The 19,744-nt window shown below is 46.6% G+C and overlaps 1 protein-coding gene across 1 annotated transcript in view; it reads right to left on the bottom strand.

Annotated features, from left to right (window-relative positions):
* Nucleotides 1-19,744, bottom strand: part of LOC126108565 (neprilysin-2-like) — a 339,107-nt gene that overhangs the window by 122,971 nt on the left and 196,392 nt on the right. Inside the window, exons 5-6 of the mRNA XM_049913853.1 lie at nucleotides 12,591-12,805; nucleotides 8,102-8,278 (exon numbers count right to left, since the gene is read on the bottom strand). Of these exons, the coding sequence (XP_049769810.1) occupies nucleotides 8,102-8,278; nucleotides 12,591-12,805 (392 nt within the window). The remainder of the gene's footprint in view (nucleotides 1-8,101; nucleotides 8,279-12,590; nucleotides 12,806-19,744) is intronic.

Raw genomic sequence — 19,744 nt, forward strand, 5'->3', positions numbered from 1 at the left:
TTCAATTATTGTTCTCCTATTTTACTTCAATCAGTCTGGGATTCTTCCAGTGATTTGCGGGTTTGCAGCCGGATCTTACGGCGTACCAACACCTCTAGAAAGGGTAAAGTCCCATCATTCTCAATCTCCCTAGTAAACTTGATGTTCTCATATAAAGAATTTAAATGACAAAGGAATTTTTCCAGTTCTTGTCTTTATAGACGTGTTAGTACCCCGTAAGAATGACGAGTCTTTGCGACATTCGGTGTACAGAAAACCCACATATTCAGATCCATATCTTCAAGCGTCCAGCTGCCGTAGCCCCGCACAAACCGCCAGAGTTCTTACAAGGGAACCTCCCCATCGCACCCCCCTCAGGTTTAGTTATAAGTTGGCACAGTGGATAGGCCTTCAGAAACTGAACACAGATCAATCGAGAAAACAGGAAGAAGTTGTGTGGAACTATGAAAAAAATAAGCAAAATATACAAACTGAGTAGTCCATGCGTAAGATAGTCAACATCAAGGAGAGTGTAAGCTCAGCAGCGCCGTGGTCCCGTGGTTAGCGTGAGCAGCTGCGGAACGAGAGCCTTGGTTCAAGAGTGAAGAGTTTAATTTTTTATGCAGCCTATACAGCACAGAAGGATTAGGCATTGTACAATTTTAGTGTGGGAGTAGACGTGATTACCATTCCTCCAGGTTGTACACCTCTTGCGCAAACGTTAGATGTGTTTGGTTTTTGGCAAGTGAAATACTTTGTGGTTGGTTGGTTGGTTTTTGGGGGAGGAGAGCAGACAGCGAGGTCATCGGTCTCATCGGATTAGGGGCGGATGGGGAAGGAAATCGGCTGTGCCCTTTGAAAGGAACCATCCCGGCATTTGCCTGGAGCGATTTAGGGAAATCACGGAAAACCTAAATCAGGATGGCCGGACGCGGGATTGAACCGTCGTCCTCCCGAATGCGAGTCCAGTGTGCTAACCACTGCGCCACCTCGCTCGGTAATACTTTGTGAAAAGATTCTATGATTTTGCGAAGCTGCACAGGTACACAGAGCAGTATTGTTTACGTGACCGCGTGTCACTTATCAAAGTTCAGGCACTCACACATAATCAACTTCGGTCTCCAAAATTCCAGGACATGTTCAGATTTGCTTGGGCATATATAGGATTTGACGGTCTATACATGGAAAAATTTGAAAACGTTAAAAACATATGTTTTGACAGAGCACAGGGAAAACTGTGCGACTGTGAAACTGTTGCATTCATCTGTTGCAGTTTATGTGACCAACTCTTATGTTTTCATCTCTTTTTTGGGAGTGATTATCACATCCACAAGAAAACCTAAATCGGACAAGGTAGAAGAATCTTTTTACCCATTCGCCAAGCGTACAAGTTAGGTGGGTCGACAACATATTCCTGTCATGTGACGCACATGCCGTCACCAGTGTCGTATAGAATATACCAGACGTGTTTTCCTGTGGAGGAATCGGTTGACATATAACCTTGCGATCAAATGTTTTCGGTTCCCAATGGAGAGGCACGTCCTTTCGTCTACTAATCGCACGGTTTTGCGGTGCGGTCGCAAAACACAGACACTAAACTAATTACAGTGAACAGAGACGTCAATGAACGAACATACAGATCATAACTTTGCGAATATAAAGAAAGTAAACTTCTCACTCAAGGGAAGACTTGAGCCAAGGACCTCTCATTCCGCAGCTGCACACGCTAACCACAGGACCATGGCGCTCCTGAGCTCACATTATCCTTGATGTTGCCTATCTTACGCATGGACTACTCGGTTTGTATTTTTCGCTTATTTTTTTCATAGTTCCACACAACTTCTTCCTGTTTTCTCGATTGATCTGTGTTCAGTTTTTCAAGGCCTATCCACTGAGCCAACTTATAACTAAATCTGAGGGGGGGGGGGGGGGGTGGCGATGGGGAGGTTCCCTTGTTAGTACTTTAATTCATCGGGCGCATATAATATCGGATGCTGATAGCCTTCAAGAAAAATTAGTGCATCTGGACAAGGTTGTTGAAGAGAATGACTATACTTCGCGTCAAATAGGGAAAGGCATGGACAATTATACACTCCTGGAAATTGAAATAAGAACACCGTGAATTCATTGTCCCAGGAAGGGGAAACTTTATTGACACATTCCTGGGGTCAGATACATCACATGATCACACTGACAGAACCACAGGCACATAGACACAGGCAACAGAGCATGCACAATGTCGGCACTAGTACAGTGTATATCCACCTTTCGCAGCAATGCAGGCTGCTATTCTCCCATGGAGACGATCGTAGAGATGCTGGATGTAGTCCTGTGGAACGGCTTGCCATGCCATTTCCACCTGGCGCCTCAGTTGGACCAGCGTTCGTGCTGGACGTGCAGACCGCGTGAGACGACGCTTCATCCAGTCCCAAACATGCTCAATGGGGGACAGATCCGGAGATCTTGCTGGCCAGGGTAATTGACTTACACCTTCTAGAGCACGTTGGGTGGCACGGGATACATGCGGACGTGCATTGTCCTGTTGGAACAGCAAGTTCCCTTGCCGGTCTAGGAATGGTAGAACGATGGGCTCGATGACGGTTTGGATGTACCGTGCACTATTCAGTGTCCCCTCGACGATCACCAGTGGTGTACGGCCAGTGTAGGAGATCGCTCCCCACACCATGATGCCGGGTGTTGGCCCTGTGTGCCTCGGTCGTATGCAGTCCTGATTGTGGCGCTCACCTGCACGGCGCCAAACACGCATACGACCATCATTGGCACCAAGGCAGAAGCGACTCTCATCGCTGAAGACGACACGTCTCCATTCGTCCCTCCATTCACGCCTGTCGCGACACCACTGGAGGCGGGCTGCACGATGTTGGGGCGTGAGCGGAAGACGGCCTAACGGTGTGCGGTACCGTAGCCCAGCTTCATGGAGACGGTTGCGAATGGTCCTCGCAGATACCCCAGGAGCAACAGTGTCCCTAATTTGCTGGGAAGTGGCGGTGCGGTCCCCTACGGCACTGCGTAGGATCCTACGGTCTTGGCGTGCATCCGTGCGTCGCTGCGGTCCGGTCCCAGGTCGACGGGCACGTGCACCTTCCGCCGACCACTGGCGACAACATCGATGTACTGTGGAGACCTCACGCCCCACGTGTTGAGCAATTCGGCGGTACGTCCACCCGGCCTCCCGCATGCCCACTATACGCCCTCGCTCAAAGTCCGTCAACTGCACATACGGTTCACGTCCACGCTGTCGCGGCATGCTACCAGTGTTAAAGACTGCGATGGAGCTCCGTATGCCACGGCAAACTGGCTGACACTGACGGCGGCGGTGCACAAATGCTGCGCAGCTAGCGCCATTCGACGGCCAACACCGCGGTTCCTGGTGTGTCCGCTGTGCCGTGCGTGTGATCATTGCTTGTACAGCCCTCTCGCAGTGTCCGGAGCAAGTATGGTGGGTCTGACACACCGGTGTCAATGTGTTCTTTCTTCCATTTCCAGGAGTGTATATAAACTATGTAGGAGCCAGTCTAAACAGCCATCTTTAGGTTGTTTCCAGATGATGCTGTCCTTTATCGTCTCGTAAAGTCGTCAGAAGATCACAACAAATTGCAAAACGATTTAGAAAATATATCTGTATGGTGCGGAAATTGGCGAGTGACCCTAAATAATGAAAACCGTGAGGCCATCCACATGAGTGCCAAAAGGAATGTGTTAAACATCCGTTGCACGATAAATGAATCAAACCTAAATGCCGGTATTCATCTAAATAGCTAGGAATTACAATTACGAACAACTTAAATTTGAAAGAACGCATAGAAAATGTTGTGGGGAAGGCAAACCAAAGAGTGCATTTTATTGGCTGAGCGCTTAGAAAATGTGACAGACTTACTAAAGAGAGCGCCTACACTGCGCTTGTCCGTCCTCTTTTACAATACTGCAGCGCGGTGTGGGATCCTTACCAGATAGGACTGACGGAGTACGTCGAAAAAGTTCAAAGAAGGCCAGCACGTTTTGTATTATCGCGAAACACGGGAGAGAGTGTCACTGACGTGATACAGAATTTGGAACATACACCATTAAAACAAAGGTGTTTGTCGTTGCAGTGGGATCTTCTCACGTAATGTCAATCACCAACTTTCTCCTCCGAATGCGAAAATATTTTGTTGACGCCGACGTACATGGGGAGAAACGATCACCATGGTAAAATAAAGGAAATCAGAGCTCACACGGAAAGATACAGGTGTTCGTTTTTTCCACGAGGTGCTAGACAATGGAATGACAGAGAATTATTGTGAAGGTGGTTCGATGAACCCTCTGCCAGGCACTTAAGTATGATTTGTGGAGTATCCATGTAGATGTAGATGCGGCCGCTATGTACTTAAGACATTTTCTGTCAACTTCAGTCTACTTCTCATCACTACTGAATTGCAATCTGTGCCTGTATGCGCCCTTGAGTACGCCTCACAGTACAACATCTGATTTCAGGATCTCTGCCTCAGCATGAAGTAATCCAGCTGTTAGCTTCACACGAGTCCAGACACTTCCCAACTACACTCCTGGAAATGGAAAAAAGAACACATTGACACCGGTGTGTCAGACCCACCATACTTGCTCCGGACACTGCGAGAAGGCTGTACAAGCAATGATCACACGCACGGCACAGCGGACACACCAGGAACCGCGGTGTTGGCCGTCGAATGGCGCTAGCTGCGCAGCATTTGTGCACCGCCGTCGTCAGTGTCAGCCAGTTTGCCGTGGCATACGGCAAACACTGGTAGCATGCCGCGACAGCGTGGACGTGAACCGTATGTGCAGTTGACGGACTTTGAGCGAGGACGTATAGTGGGCATGCGGGAGGCCGGGTGGACGTACCGCCGAATTGCTCAACACGTGGTGCGTGAGGTCTCCACAGTACATCGATGTTGTCGCCAGTGGTCGGCGGAAGATGCACGTGCCCGTCGACCTGGGACCGGACCGCAGCGACGCACGGATGCACGCCAAGACCGTAGGATCCTACGCAGTGCCGTAGGGGACCGCACCGCCACTTCCCAGCAAATTAGGGACACTGTTGCTCCTGGGGTATCGGCGAGGACCATTCGCAACCGTCTCCATGAAGCTGGGCTACGGTCCCGCACACCGTTAGGCCGTCTTCCGCTCACGCCCCAACATCGTGCAGCCCGCCTCCAGTGGTGTCGCGACAGGCGTGAATGGAGGGACGAATGGAGACGTGTCGTCTTCAGCGATGAGAGTCGCTTCTGCCTTGGTGCCAATGATGGTCGTATGCGTGTTTGGCGCCGTGCAGGTGAGCGCCACAATCAGGACTGCATACGACCGAGGCACACAGGGCCAACACCCGGCATCATGGTGTGGGGAGCGATCTCCTACACTGGCCGTACACCACTGGTGATCGTCGAGGGGACACTGAATAGTGCACGGTACATCCAAACCGTCATCGAACCCATCGTTCTACCATTCCTAGACCGGCAAGGGAACTTGCTGTTCCAACAGGACAATGCACGTCCGCATGTATCCCGTGCCACCCAACGTGCTCTAGAAGGTGTAAGTCAACTACCCTGGCCAGCAAGATCTCCGGATCTGTCCCCCATTGAGCATGTTTGGGACTGGATGAAGCGTCGTCTCACGCGGTCTGCACGTCCAGCACGAACGCTGGTCCAACTGAGGCGCCAGGTGGAAATGGCATGGCAAGCCGTTCCACAGGACTACATCCAGCATCTCTACGATCGTCTCCATGGGAGAATAGCAGCCTGCATTGCTGCGAAAGGTGGATATACACTGTACTAGTGCCGACATTGTGCGTGCTCTGTTGCCTGTGTGTATGTGCCTGTGGTTCTGTCAGTGTGATCATGTGATGCATCTGACCCCAGGAATGTGTCAATAAAGTTTCCCCTTCCTGGGACAATGAATTCACGGTGTTCTTATTTCAATTTCCAAGAGTGTATTTGTCCTCCTCTTGTGAGTCATGAAAATGATATCTGCTATGACCAGCTGAAATTTACTGCAGATCCCAAGGAGTCCATCCCGTCTGTCATTTCTGCTACCAAGCCCACACTCTGCCACAACTCGGCCTTCAGCTCGTTCCTGTACTGGAGCGTTCCCATTCTTTATAGTTAACAGAATTTCGACTATCTTTCCACACTTATTTATCTTTCCCGTGTTCTCATATACTTTACCTCTTCATCTTTTGCTTTATACGTCGACACGTGTGCCTGAAATATTGTTGCTAGCGTTTGTTTGCTGTCGAGTCTGATGATAATCCTATCATTGAACGGTTCACAGCAACTCTCTGCTCTTCCTCCCTCCCCATTCATAACAATTCCTATTTCTGATGTACCATTTTATGCTGCTCTATATTCGTTTGATCAGAAATCCGTATGTTCTTCCGATTTCACTGCAGTTACACCTATTATATCATGATTCAGCAACTAGTTCAAACGGTTCAAATGGCTCTGAGCACTATGGGACTTAACAGCTGAGGTCATCAGTCCCCTAGAACTTAGAACTACAGGGCTATTACAAATGACTGAAGCGATTTCATAAATTCACTGTAGCTCCATTCATTCACATATGGTCACGACACACTACAGATACGTAGAAAAACTCATAAAGTTTTGTTCGGCTGAAGCCGCACTTCAGGTTTCTGCCGCCAGAGCGCTCGAGAGCGCAGTGAGACAAAATGGCGACAGGAGCCGAGAATGCGTATATGTCGTGCTTGAAATGCACTCACATCAGTCAGTCATAACAGTGCAACGACACTTCAGGACGGAGTTCAACAAAGATCCACCGACTGCTAACTCCATTCGGCGACGGTATGCGCAGTTTAAAGCTTCTGGATGCCCCTGTAAGGGGAAATCAACGGGTCGGCCTGCAGTGAGCGAGGAAACGGTTGAACGCGTGCGGGCAAGTTTCACGCGTGTATCTGGACATGCTGGAAAATTGGCTCATGCCACAACTGGAGACCGACAGCGCCGACTTCATCTTTCAACAGGATGGTGCTCCACCCCACTTCCATCATGATGTTCGGCATTTCTTAAACAGGAGATTGGAAAACCGATGGATCGGTCGTGGTGGAGATCATGATCGGCAATTCGTGTCATGGCCTCCACGCTCTCCCGACTTAACCCCGTGCTATTTCTTTCTGTGGGGTTATGTGAAAGATTCAGTGTTTAAACCTCCTCTACCAAGAAACGTGCCAGAACTGCGAGCTCGCATCAACGATGCTGTCGAACTCATTGATGGGGACATGCTGCGCCGAGTGTGGGAGGAACTTGATTATCGGCTTGATGTCTGCCGAATCACTAAAGAGGCACATATCGAACATTTGTGAATGCCTAAAATTTTTTTTGAGTTTTTGTATGTGTGTGCAAAGCATTGTGAAAATATCTCAAATAATAAAGTTATTGTAGAGCTTTGAAATCGCTTCAATCGTTTGTAATAACCCTGTACTTAAACCTAACTAACCTAAGGACATCACACACATCCATGCCCGAGGCAGGATTCGAACCTGCGACCGTAGCGGTCGCGCGGTTCCAGACTGACGCGCCTAGAACCGCTCGGCCACTCCGACCGGCTTCAGCAACTAGATTTTCCTTTTCAGATATTCTGTCTTTGCAGCCAAATGTCATACCTCGAATCATACAGTTTCCATTTCACTGATTATTCAGTCCTTTCCTCACGGACGAGCACTGAAATTTCCTCCCTCTTGCTGCCATCGCACACCATTGTCCCTGGAGTATTACGTTCCATGATTCTAACTGACGTATATTTGCGGTTCTTTCTGCAAGTGAATACCTGCAATATGCCTCAAAGCTTCACATCCCTTTCTCGATTGCAGCATTTCATATGTGGATATGCCAGGGAACATATACACAACATTTAGAATCGTGGTATCTGTCTTGCTAAAATGAAGAATGGCTAGCTTCATAATTCCATTTTGCTCAACTTATCGTGTAACCATGAGTTTCTAACTCATGATATCGTAATCTTGAAACTAATGCCAACCCTTAGAGGCCAGATTCCGATGAAGGATTATTGTATATGTGGAATGACAGTGAAGTAAATTATGCCCTGTATCACCACTGTGTCGTATACTCACGTTGGCCAGAGCTATCTCGAACTCGAGGGACTGCCTGAGCTCTTGTTGAGCACGAGTCCTGTTAGCCCCCAGCAGAACTGCCAGGTCGACTTGGTACTGGTAGTAGGCGTCCACCAGCTTGTCCGAGGGGCCCTTCACCAGGAACTCGCGGCTCAGCCCCAGTGATGCCTGGTCTACCTACAGAAACACGAGGACAGGGTTATTAGCACGTAGTACAACTGCAGGAAGGGAGAGGAACAGTATGATAGAGTAGTGAAAGTGCTAGAGCGAGAGACAGATGCTGACAAAAAATATAGAGGAAGTCCTCCAGGGAGAAAGACACAAAAAATGAGAGAGTGAGAGAGAGTAAGGAGGGGAGAGAGAGAGAGAGAGAGAGAGCAGGGGGGGAAGGAGGGAGAGAGAGAGAGAGAGAGAGAAAGATGAGGCAGAGTGAGACAAAAGAAAAGAGGAAGAGTATTAGAGCGAAATAAACGATGAGAATGAAAGAAACAAAGGTGAAGAGAAGGGGAGAGAAAGAATAAGAATAAGATTAATAGGGAGAGACAGACAGATGGAGATACTGAGATAAAGATAGTGTTAATGAATGAAACAGAGAGGGACAGAGAAAAAGAAAGATACAGAGAGGAATAGTGAAAGTACATAGGTGGAGGAACAGAAAAAAGCAGAACGAAGAAACAGACACAGTGTGAGAGATAAATAGATGGAGACACAGGGTAATACAAATAGTGATGAAAAGAAAGAGAGGTATGGTGAATGATAGAATGGATGAGAGTGAGAAAATGAGTGGAGGAAAGAGAGAAAACGAGAGTGAGGAAAAGATAGTCATGAAGTATGGAGCAGATGTAGAGGGAGGAAATAAAAAAGAGAGAGGGAGATGTAAAGGGAGAACGACAGAGAATTGGTAAGATAGAAGAAAAAAGATACAGAGAGTAGAGGGGTGTGGATGAGGGAGATGAGTTGAGAGAGGAAAATACACACACACAAAAGGAAGTTAAACAAAGATTTAGGTAGTGAAAGGATAGAATGTGTGAGACAGAAAGATGGAAACTATAAGACATGCAGAGAGTGAGCAAACAAAAAAAGGGACTAGACAGAGAGAGAAAGAAAGAGGTAAGATATAGGTCAGACAGAGAGAGAAAGAAAGAGGTAAGATATAGGTCAGACAGATGGAGAGACTGAGATAAAGATAGTGTTAATGAATGAAACAGAGAAGGACAGAGAAAAAGAAAGATACAGAGAGGAATAGTGAAAGTATATAAAAGAGTGAGAGGAAGGCTTACAGAGGAAGAAAGATAAGAAGAGAGACAGAAGAAATCAAGTGAGAGAGAGATAAAGAGTGAAGGAGGTGAGAAAAAAGAGGGTAGGTTGCACACACAGATGTGTGTATTCTAAGAGACAGACAGAGAGAGAGAGTGTGTGTGTGTGTGTGTGTGTGTGTGTGTGTGTGTGAGAGAGAGAGAGAGAGAGAGAGAGAGAGAGAGAGGGAGGGAGGGAGAGAGGGAGAGAGAGAGAATGATAGAGAGTTTTGTGTGTGTGTGTGTGTGTGTGAATTCCTAAGGGACCAAACTGCAGAGGTCATCGGTCCCTAGACTTACACACTACTTAAACTAACTTATGCTAGGAGCAACAAACATGCGCATGCCACAGGCAGGACTTGAACCTCCGACAGGAGGGCCGCGCAGTCCCTGACATGGCACCTCAAAACGCACGGCAGTGGGTTATAATTCAGCCCTGTAATCTTTCGATAATCTTCGTCGCAATTTTGATTTTCCTTATAATTAATTATCTTTAATTTGTTCATGTGCGGTAGCGTCCTCGCTTCCCACGCCCGGGTTCCCGGGTTCGATTCCCGGCGGGGACAGGGATTTTCTCTGCCTCGTGATGGCTGGGTGTTGTGTGCTGTCCTTAGGTTAGTTAGGTTTAAGTAGTTCTAAGTTCTAGGGGACTGATGACCATAGAAGTTAAGTCCCATAGTGCTCAGAGCCAATTTGTTCATGGATCTATCAATTTTGTATTTATTATAAAAATATTATTTGTTCACCACTGCAAATAAGTTATTAGTCTTAAAAATCCTTTCTCTCACAGTTGTGTTGGATTATTAGGGCGTTCCATGGAGAATGCAAACCCCCGGGTTTCATTGTTGACTGTGGACCCTAACATGTCTGTCTTCGATTGGTATCTGTGACAGATGTTGTGATCTGAGTTGTCGTCCCATGATGTCCCATATGTGCTCGACTGGAGACAGATCTATTGACCGAGCAGCCCAAGGCAACCTGTCTACACTCAGCAGAGCATGTTGGTTTACAACAGCGGTATGTGGGCGATCGTTATCCTGTTGGAAAACACCCCCTGGAATACAGCCCATAAATGGCAGCACAACAGGTCGAATGACCACACTGACAAATTGTTTCACAGCCAGAGTGTGTGGGGTATCCACGAGCACGCTCGTGTTGCCATACAACATCACACTCCAGACCACAGCTCCGGGTGCAGGTGCAATGCGTGTAGCATGCAGACAGGTTGGTTGCAGACCTTCAACTAGCCTCCTTCTAACCAAAACACGGCCATCACTGGCACCGAGCCAGAACCCCGTTTTATCATAAAACACGACAGACCTCTACGCTGCCCTCCAGTGGGCTCCCGCTTGACACCACTCAAGTTGGTTTGGGATCAGTGGACTGCACTCTACAGGGCGTCTGGTTCAGAGCCGACTTTGAAATAACCGATTTGTAACAGTTCGTTGTGTCACTGTGATGCCGACTGCTGCTCAAACTGCTGCTGCAGATGCGCCAGAGCCGTATGCCGCACACTATTGCCACGTGGCCATCCACAGCTCAGTCTTCTCATGACCACCACTGACAGTAATGGTGTAGAGGGGCTACATTCCTGCCGAGTCCTCCTGCAACACCGCACAAGGAACATGCAGCGTTTCGTAGCCCTGTAACACAACCTTGTTGGGAGACCAAAAAGATGTTGACAGAACCTTCGATTCAGTACATAAGCTTTGGTGATATGATTTACACGATTAGAGACATGAATCCAAATGGTGCATACATGGTTTTGATGCATAGTGTTTGTCATCTACGAGGTGCATTCAAGTTCTAAGGCCTCCGATTTTTTTTTCTAATTAACTACTCACCCGAAATCTATGAAACTGGCGTTACTTCTCGACGTAATCACCCTGCAGACGTACACATTTTTCACAACGCTGACGCCACGATTCCATGGCAGCGGCGAAGGCTTCTTTAGTAGTCTGTTTTGACCACTGGAAAATCGCTGAGGCAATAGCAGCACAGCTGATGAATGTGCGGCCACGGAGAGTGTCTTTCATTGTTGGAAAAAGCCAAAAGTCACTAGGAGCCAGGTCAGGTGAGTAGGGAGCAGGAGTAATCACTTCAAAGTTGTTATCACGAAGAAACTGTTGCGTAACGTTAGCTCGATGTGCGGGTGCATTGTCTCGGTGAAACAGCACACGCACAGCCCTTCCCGGACGTTTTTGTTGCAGTGCAGGAAGGAATTTGTTCTTCAAAACATTTTCGTAGGATGCACCTGTTACCGTAGTGTCCTTTGGAACGCAATGGGTAAGGATTACCCCCTCGCTGTCCCAGAACATGGACACCATCATTTTTTCAGCACTGGCGGTTACCCGAAATTTGTTTGGTGGCACTGAATCTGTGTGCTTCCATTGAGCTGACTGGCGCTTTGTTTCTGGATTGAAAAATGGCATCCACATCTCATCCATCGTCACAATCGACGAAAAGAAAGTCCCATTCGTGCTGTCGTTGCGCGTCAACATTGCTCGGCAACATGTCACACGGGCAGCCGTGTGGTCGTCCGTCAGCATTCGTGGCATCCACCTGGATGACACTTTTCGCATTTTCAGGTCGTCATGCAGGGTTGTGTGCACAGAACCCACAGAAATGCCAACTCTGGAGGCGATCTGTTCAACAGTCATTCGGCGATCCACCAAAACAATTCTCTCCACTTTCTCGATCGTGTCGTCAGACCGGCTTGTGCGAGCCCGAGGTTGTTTCAGTTTGCTGTCACACGATGTTCTGCCTTCATTAAAGTGTCACACCCACGACCACACTTTCGACACATCCATAACTGCATCACCACATGTCTCCCTCAACTATCGATGAATTTCAATTGGTTTCACACCAAGGAAATTCAGAAAACGATTGATTGCACGTTGTTCAAGTAAGGAAAACGTCGCCATTTTAAGTATTTAAAACAGTTCTCATTCTCGCCGCTGGCGGTAAAATTCCATCTGCCGTACGGTGCTGCCATCTCTGGGACGTATTGACAACGAACGCGGCCTCATTTTAAAACAATGCGCATGTTTCTATCTCTTTCCAGTCCGGAGAAAAAAAAATCGGAGGCCTTAGAACTTGAATGCACCTCGTAATAGGCACTTCTCAGACATCCAAACGACACGTAACCATCACCAAGCGCCATACACTGGACTACAATGCACGGAGCTACTTACATACATAGAGCGGTGCGAGGAGTTGCGAAAGTCGGTAACCACGGAGAACTCGATGAGGTAGTCGGCGCTGTAGCCGGTCCTGCGGAAGCGGTAGACGCTCTGCCGCCAGTCGAAGCCCGCCTCGTCCCAGGAGTCGCCCTCCACGACGGGCCAGCCTCCCAGGTCCTCCTTCAGGACCCTCTGGAGCGGCGCCAGCCCGCGGGACTCGATCAGCGCTGTGGGCAGCCACAGGGGTTCTTCAATTAACTGGAGCCCTAACGAGCTGCACAGGGGTGCTCTCCTGTTTCAGGGCCCACATCTGAGCCTCAGCTGCTGGCCATCGTCCAGGAAACTTCATACCTGTGGGGAGTAGTAAATAGAGCAGGGTTTCGGCTGGTATAGCTCCTCCCTCCCCAGCTGCCAAAACGACAAAGAAACCCCAACTGGTCCCATAACTACAGCTACAACATGGATTCCGGACACAGCGATCGTGTGAAACCCAACTCGCTTTATTTCTTCATGAGACCCAGAAAGTATTAGATACAGGCTCCCAGATAGTTGCTATTTTCCTTGACTTCCGGAAGGCGTTCGATACAGTTCCGCACTGTCGCCTGATAAACAAAGTAAGAGCCTACGGAATATCAGACCAGCTGTGTGGCTGGATTGAAGAGTTTATAGCAAACAGAACACAGCATGTTGTTATCAATGGAGAGACGTCTGCAGACGTTAAAGTAACCTCTAGCGTGCCACAAGGGAGTGTTATGGGACCATTGTTTTTCACAATATATATAAATGACTTAGTAGATAGTGTCGGAAGTTCCACGAGGCTTTTCGCGGATGATGCTGTAGTATAGAGAGAAGTTGCAGCATTAGAAAATTGCAGCGAAATGCAGAAGATCTGCAGCGGATAGGCACTTGGTACAGGGAGTGGCAACTGACCCTTAACATAGACAAATGTAATGTATTGCGAATACATAGAAAGAAGGATCCTTTATTGTATATGATAGCGGAACAAACACTGGTAGCAGTTACTTCTGTAAAATATCTGGGAGTATGTGTGCGGAACGATTTGAAGTGAAATGATCATATAAAATTAATTGTTGGTAAGGCGGGTACCAGGTTGAGATTCATTGGGAGAGTCCTTAGAAAATGTAGTCCATCAACAAAGGAGGTGGCTTACAAAACACTCGTTCGACCTATACTTGAGTATTGCTCATCAGTGTGGGATCCGTACCAGATCGGGTTGACGGAGGAGATAGAGAAGATCCAAAGAAGAGCGGCGCGTTTCGTCACAGGGTTATTTGGTAACCGTGATAGCGTTACAGAGATGTTTAGCAAACTCGAGTGGCACACTCTGCAAGAGAGGCGCTCTGCATCGCGGTGTAGCTTGCTCGCCAGGTTTCGAGAGGGTGCGTTTCTGGATGAGGTATCGAATATATTGCTTCCCCCTACTTATACCTCCGGAGGAGATCACGAATGTAAAATTAGAGAGATTCGAGCACGCACGGAGGCTTTCAGACAGCCGTTCTTCCCGCGAACCATACGCGACTGGAATAGAAAAGGGAGGTAATGACAGTGGCACGTAAAGTGCCCTCCGCCACACACCGTTGGGTGGCTTGCGGAGTATAAATGTAGATGTAGATGTAGGTGTACAGATATTTTGAGAGACCCCCTAAGACCTCTGCCACCGTCTCTAGAGGAGTTACTCCAAATGGCCCCCAAGGAAAACTGCCATAGTTCCCGTAGGAAGCATTCCACATGTACTCGTACACCATTCTCCTAGAGAGTGGTTACCGTGACATCTAGAGGTGGTTTATGTGAGCTTAGTTGTGGTTTTCGTGGAAGCTGTAGGAGCTTTTCCTAGTGGTCTCAAAAAGACAGTTCTTATGATGTCTAAACGAGATGTTCAAATTAATTTCAGCGTGTCTGCCATAATATCTAGAGGAAGTGTTACAAGTGTACCTTTAAAGAGGCGGTAGTCATATACAGGGTGAGTCACCTAACGTTACCGCTGGATATATTTCGTAAACCACATCAAATACTGACGAATCGATTCCGCAGACCGAATGTGAGGAGAGGGGCTAGTGTAATTGGTTAATACAAACCATACAAAAATGCACGGAAGTATGTTTTTTAACACAAACCTACGTTTTTTTTAAATGGAATCCCGTTAGTTTTGTTAGCACATCTGAACATATAAACAAATACGTAAACAGTGCCGTTTGCTGCATTGTAAAATGTCAATTACATCCGGAGATATTGTAACCTAAAGTTGACGCTTGAGTACCACTCCTCCACTATTCGAGCGTGTGTATCGGAGAGCACCGAATTACGTAGGGATCCAAAGGTGATGGACCTTAGGTACAGAAGAGACTGGAACAGGACATTACGTCCACATGCTAACACCTTTTTATTGGTCCTTTTCACTGACGCACATGTACATTACCATGAGGGGTGAGGTACACGTACACACGTGGTTTCCGTTTTCAATTACGGAGTCGAATAGAGTGTGTCCCGACATGTCAGGCCAATAGATGTTCAATGTGGTGGCCATCATTTGCTGCACACAATTGCAATCTCTGGCGTAATGAATGTCGTACACGCCGCAGTACATCTGGTGTAATGTCGCCGCAGGCTGCTACAATACGTTGTTTCATATGCTCTGGGGTTGTAGGCACATCACGGTACACATTCTCCTTTAACGCACCCCACAGAAAGAAGTCCAGAGGTGTAAGATCAGGAGAACGGGCTGGCCAATCTATGCGTCCTCCACGTCCTATGGTAATGTACATGTGCGTCAGTGAAAAAGACCAATAAAAAGGTGTTAGCATGTGGACGTAATGTGCTGTTCCAGTCTCTTATGTACCTAAGGTCCATCACCGTTCCCTTTGTACAGTACACAACATACTGATTGTACCGAGTCTTTCTTCAGTATATACAGCAGTAGAGGCTGTGAAGATACAATAGCTTTTTGGAGTCTTCTTGAGGTGTGAAGAAATCGTTGCGAAAGACTAAACCATGTTCTCAAATGAAAACTTCTTATAATTATATATCAACCGGCGTCATGGTATGTGGTGTCATTGGTTACACGTCTCGGTCACCTCTTCTTCGCACTGACGACACTTTGAACAGTGGATGTTTTATTTCATAACATCGGGGAGAGGCTACAACCCTGTCTCACTCCCTTCCCAACCACTGCTTCCCTTTCATGCCCCTCGACTCTTATAACTGCCATCTGGTTTCTGTACAAATTGTAAATAGCCTTTCGCTCCCTGTGTTTTACCCCTGCCACCTTTAGAATTTGAAAGAGAGAATTCCAGTCAACATTGGCAAAAGCTTTCTCTAAGTCTACAAATGCTAGAAATGTAGGTTTGCCTTTCCTTAATCTTTCTTCTAAGTTTAGTCATAAGGTCAGTATTGCCTCACGTGTTCCAACATTTCTACGGAATCCAAACTGATCTTCCCCAAGGTCGGCTTCTACCAGTTTTTCCATTCGTCTGTAAAGAATACGCGTTAGTATTTTGCAGCTGTGACTTATTAAACTGATAGTTCGGTAATTTTCACATCTGTCAACACCTACTTCCTTTGGGATCGGAATTATTATATTATTCTTGAAGTCTGAGGGTATTTCGCCTGTCTCGTACATCTTGCTCACCAGATGGTAGAGCTTTGTCAGCACTGGCTCTCCCAAGGCCGTCAGTAGTTCTAATGGAATGTTGTCTACTCCCGGGGCCTTGTTTTGACTCAGGTCTTTCAGTGCTCTGTCAAACTCTTCACGCAGTATCGTATCTCCCATTTCATCTTCATCTACATACTCTTCCATTTCTATAATATTGTCCTCGAATACATCGCCCTTGTATAGACCCTCTATATACTCCTTCCACCATTCTGCTTTTCCCTCTTTGCTTAGAACTGGGTTTCCATCTGAGCTCTTGATATTCATACAAGTGGCTCTCTTTTCTCCAAAGGTCTCTTTAATTTTCCTGTAGGCTGTATCTATCTTACCCCTAGTGAGATAAGCCTCTACATCCTTACATTTGTCCTCTGGCCATCCCTGCTTAGCCATTTTGCACTTCCTGTCGATCTCGTTTTTGAGACGTTTGTATTCCTTTTTGCCTGTTTCATTTATTGCATTTTTATATTTTCTCCTTTCATAAATTAAATTCAATATTTCTTCTGTTACCCAAGGATTTCTACTAGCCCTCGTCTTTTTACCTACTTGATCCTCTGCTGCCTTCACTACTTCATCCCTCAGAGCTACCCATTCTTCTTCTACTGTATTTCTTTCCCCCATTCCTGTCAATTGTTCCCTTGTGCTGTACCTGAAACTCTGTACAACCTCTGGCTTAGTCAGTTTATGCAGGTCCCATCTCCTTAAATTCCCACCTTTTTCCAATTTCTTGAGTTTTAATCTACAGTTCATAACCAATAGCTTGCGGTCAGAGTCCACATCTGCCCCTGGAAATGTCCTTCAATTTAAAACCTGGTTCCTAAATCTCTGTCTTACCATTATACAGGGTGTTACAAAAAGGTACGGCCAAACTTTCAGGAAACATTCCTCACACACAAATAAAGAAAAGATGTTATGTGGACATGTGTTAGAGCTCATTTTAGTTTCGTCAGTATGTACTGTACTTCCTCGATTCACCGCCATGATTTCATACGGGATACTCTACCTGTGCTGCTAGAACATGTGCCTTTACAAGTACGACACAACATGTGGTTCATGCACGATGGAGCTCCTGCACATTTCAGTCGGAGTGTTCGTACGCTTCTCATCACCAGATTCGGTGACCGATGGATTGGTATAGGCAGACCGATTCCGTGGCCTCCACGCTCTCCTGACCTCAACCCTCTTGACTTTCATTTATGGGGGCATTTGAAAGCTCTTGTCTACGCAACCCCGGTACCAAATGTAGAGACTCTTCGTGCTCGTATTGTGGACGGCTGTGATACAATACGCCATTCTCCAGGGCTGCATCAGCGCATCAGGGATTCCGTGCGACGGAGGGTGGATGCACATATCCTCGCTAACGGAGGACATTTTGCACATTTCCTGTAACAAAGTGTTTGAAGTCACGCTGGTACGTCCTTTTGCTGTGTGTTTCCATTCCATGATTAATGTGATTTGAAGAGAAGTAATAAAATGAGCTCTAACATGGAAAGTAAACGTTTCCGGACACATGTCCACATAACATATTTTCTTTCTTTGTGTGTGAGGAATGTTTCCTGAAAGTTTGGCCGTACCTTTTTGTAACACCCTGTATAATCTATCTGATACCTTTTAGAATCTCCAGGATTCTTCCATGTATACAACCTTCTTATATGATTCTTGAACCAAGTGTTAGCTATGATTAAGTTATGCTCTGTGCAAAATTCTAACAGACGGCTTCCTCTTTCATTTCTTAGCCCCAATCCATATTCACCTACTATGTTTCCTTCTCTCCCTTTCGCTACTGTCGAATTCCAGTCACCATGACTCTTAAATTTTCGTCTCCCTTCACTACCTGAGCTATGAAACACAAAATCAAAATGAAGAGGAGAAAGAGGACAGGGAAGCTTTCAAAAGGTGTGATTTTGCTTCAGGATAACGCCTGCCCTCATACAGTTGTGAAAGCAATACAGTCGATGAGAAATGTTGTTTTGAGTCCTGGAGCACCAACCGGAAAGCTCTGACCCAGCACCAAGTGAGTTTCACGTTTTAAGCCCGATGCTGGAGCATCTGCACGGATTCAAGTTTTTGTTGGGTGACGAGGTTGTGGTGGGGGCGCGCGGATGGATGTGTCTGAGGCTGCAGAGCTTCTTGCAGGATGGAATTAGGAACCCTGTCAAGAGATGCACCAAGAGCATAGCGTCTGAGAGACATTATGTAGAGATATGATGCCACCTCCAATGTTGTTTTTCCGATTAAAAATTTATTTTGGATATATTATGTCTACCCTTTGACTTGTCCTTGGGATTGTGGCGTTGATGCTCTGTTGTGTGATGATGACAGCTCTTCAGTAGGTTGGCTGGAAGACGATTTTCAGAGGCTACAAAATAAGCTCCAAGCAGACTGACGGATAGAATAGGCTCGTGAGGTCGTGAGGATGAAAGTAGAATTGGAACACGGGTGTAGCGCTGATGTATTTAGGAATTTGTCAGGTTTTATTGGAAGGGCTTGGATAATGGGACAGGACATGACAGCGCTTATGAGTGGCAATGGTGCAGCACTGGAGAACTTGGGACGGTGTGCGATCAGAAAGTGTGTCGAGGTGGAAGAATGTAAAGTGAGTGGCAATGGGAGTGTGTGCCGCTGGAATTCAAGTGAAATATGGAATGGGCAGTCAGTTTCGTTCGTTTGGTTAAACCGTATCACACAGCTCAGATGACAGTTGAACAGGCCTGCAAGTGTTTAACAGCTAACACTGTAAGCCTCTGTCTAATGAAGACTCATACTATGCAGTTTCAGACGGCAATACAGATCTGAAATGTAAATGACCGTATGGTATTATCAGTCCCTCTAATGAGGGCTCACCTTCCGAAGATCTAATGTTTCCAACTAGAGACGGTATTTGTATATTTCATCAAAAGGTATTAGCCATAAAGTTAGTGAACTGCTTATAGATGTTGACTCTGAAATTATTGGTATATCAGAGCACCACTTAAATAATTTGACAATTCAGAGGCTTCCTTTACCAGGCTACAGATTAGCTGGCTCTTTCTCAAGGAGTTCCTGGCGGGGTGGGGGAGTGGCTGTGAACGTAAGAAACAGCATTCCATTTGAGTCCATAGACGTATCACGACACTGCACTGAACAGATATTTGAATGTTGTGCAGCGGTAGTTGAATTTAATGAAACAAAACTTCTAATTGTTGTTGTTTATAGGTCCCCTAACTCTGACTTCAGAGCATTTCTGCTCAAGCTAGAGAGGGTTCCTGATTCACTTTGTAGGAAGTACCAGGAACTAGTTATATGTGGTGACTTCAATATAAATTTTTGTATATGATGGTGCAAGAAAAAGGATGTTGGTAGATCTCCTAAATTCATATGATCTGATACAGACTGTGTTTTTTCCAAATAGGGTGCAGGGGAACAGTAGCACAGCCATAGACAATATTTTTATTCATTCTTCATTACTAGATGGGCATTCTGTTACTAAAAGCGTAAATGGCCTTTCAGACCATGAAGCACA

Source organism: Schistocerca cancellata, chromosome 11, assembly GCF_023864275.1.
Source record: "Schistocerca cancellata isolate TAMUIC-IGC-003103 chromosome 11, iqSchCanc2.1, whole genome shotgun sequence".
Taxonomy (NCBI): domain Eukaryota; kingdom Metazoa; phylum Arthropoda; class Insecta; order Orthoptera; family Acrididae; genus Schistocerca; species Schistocerca cancellata.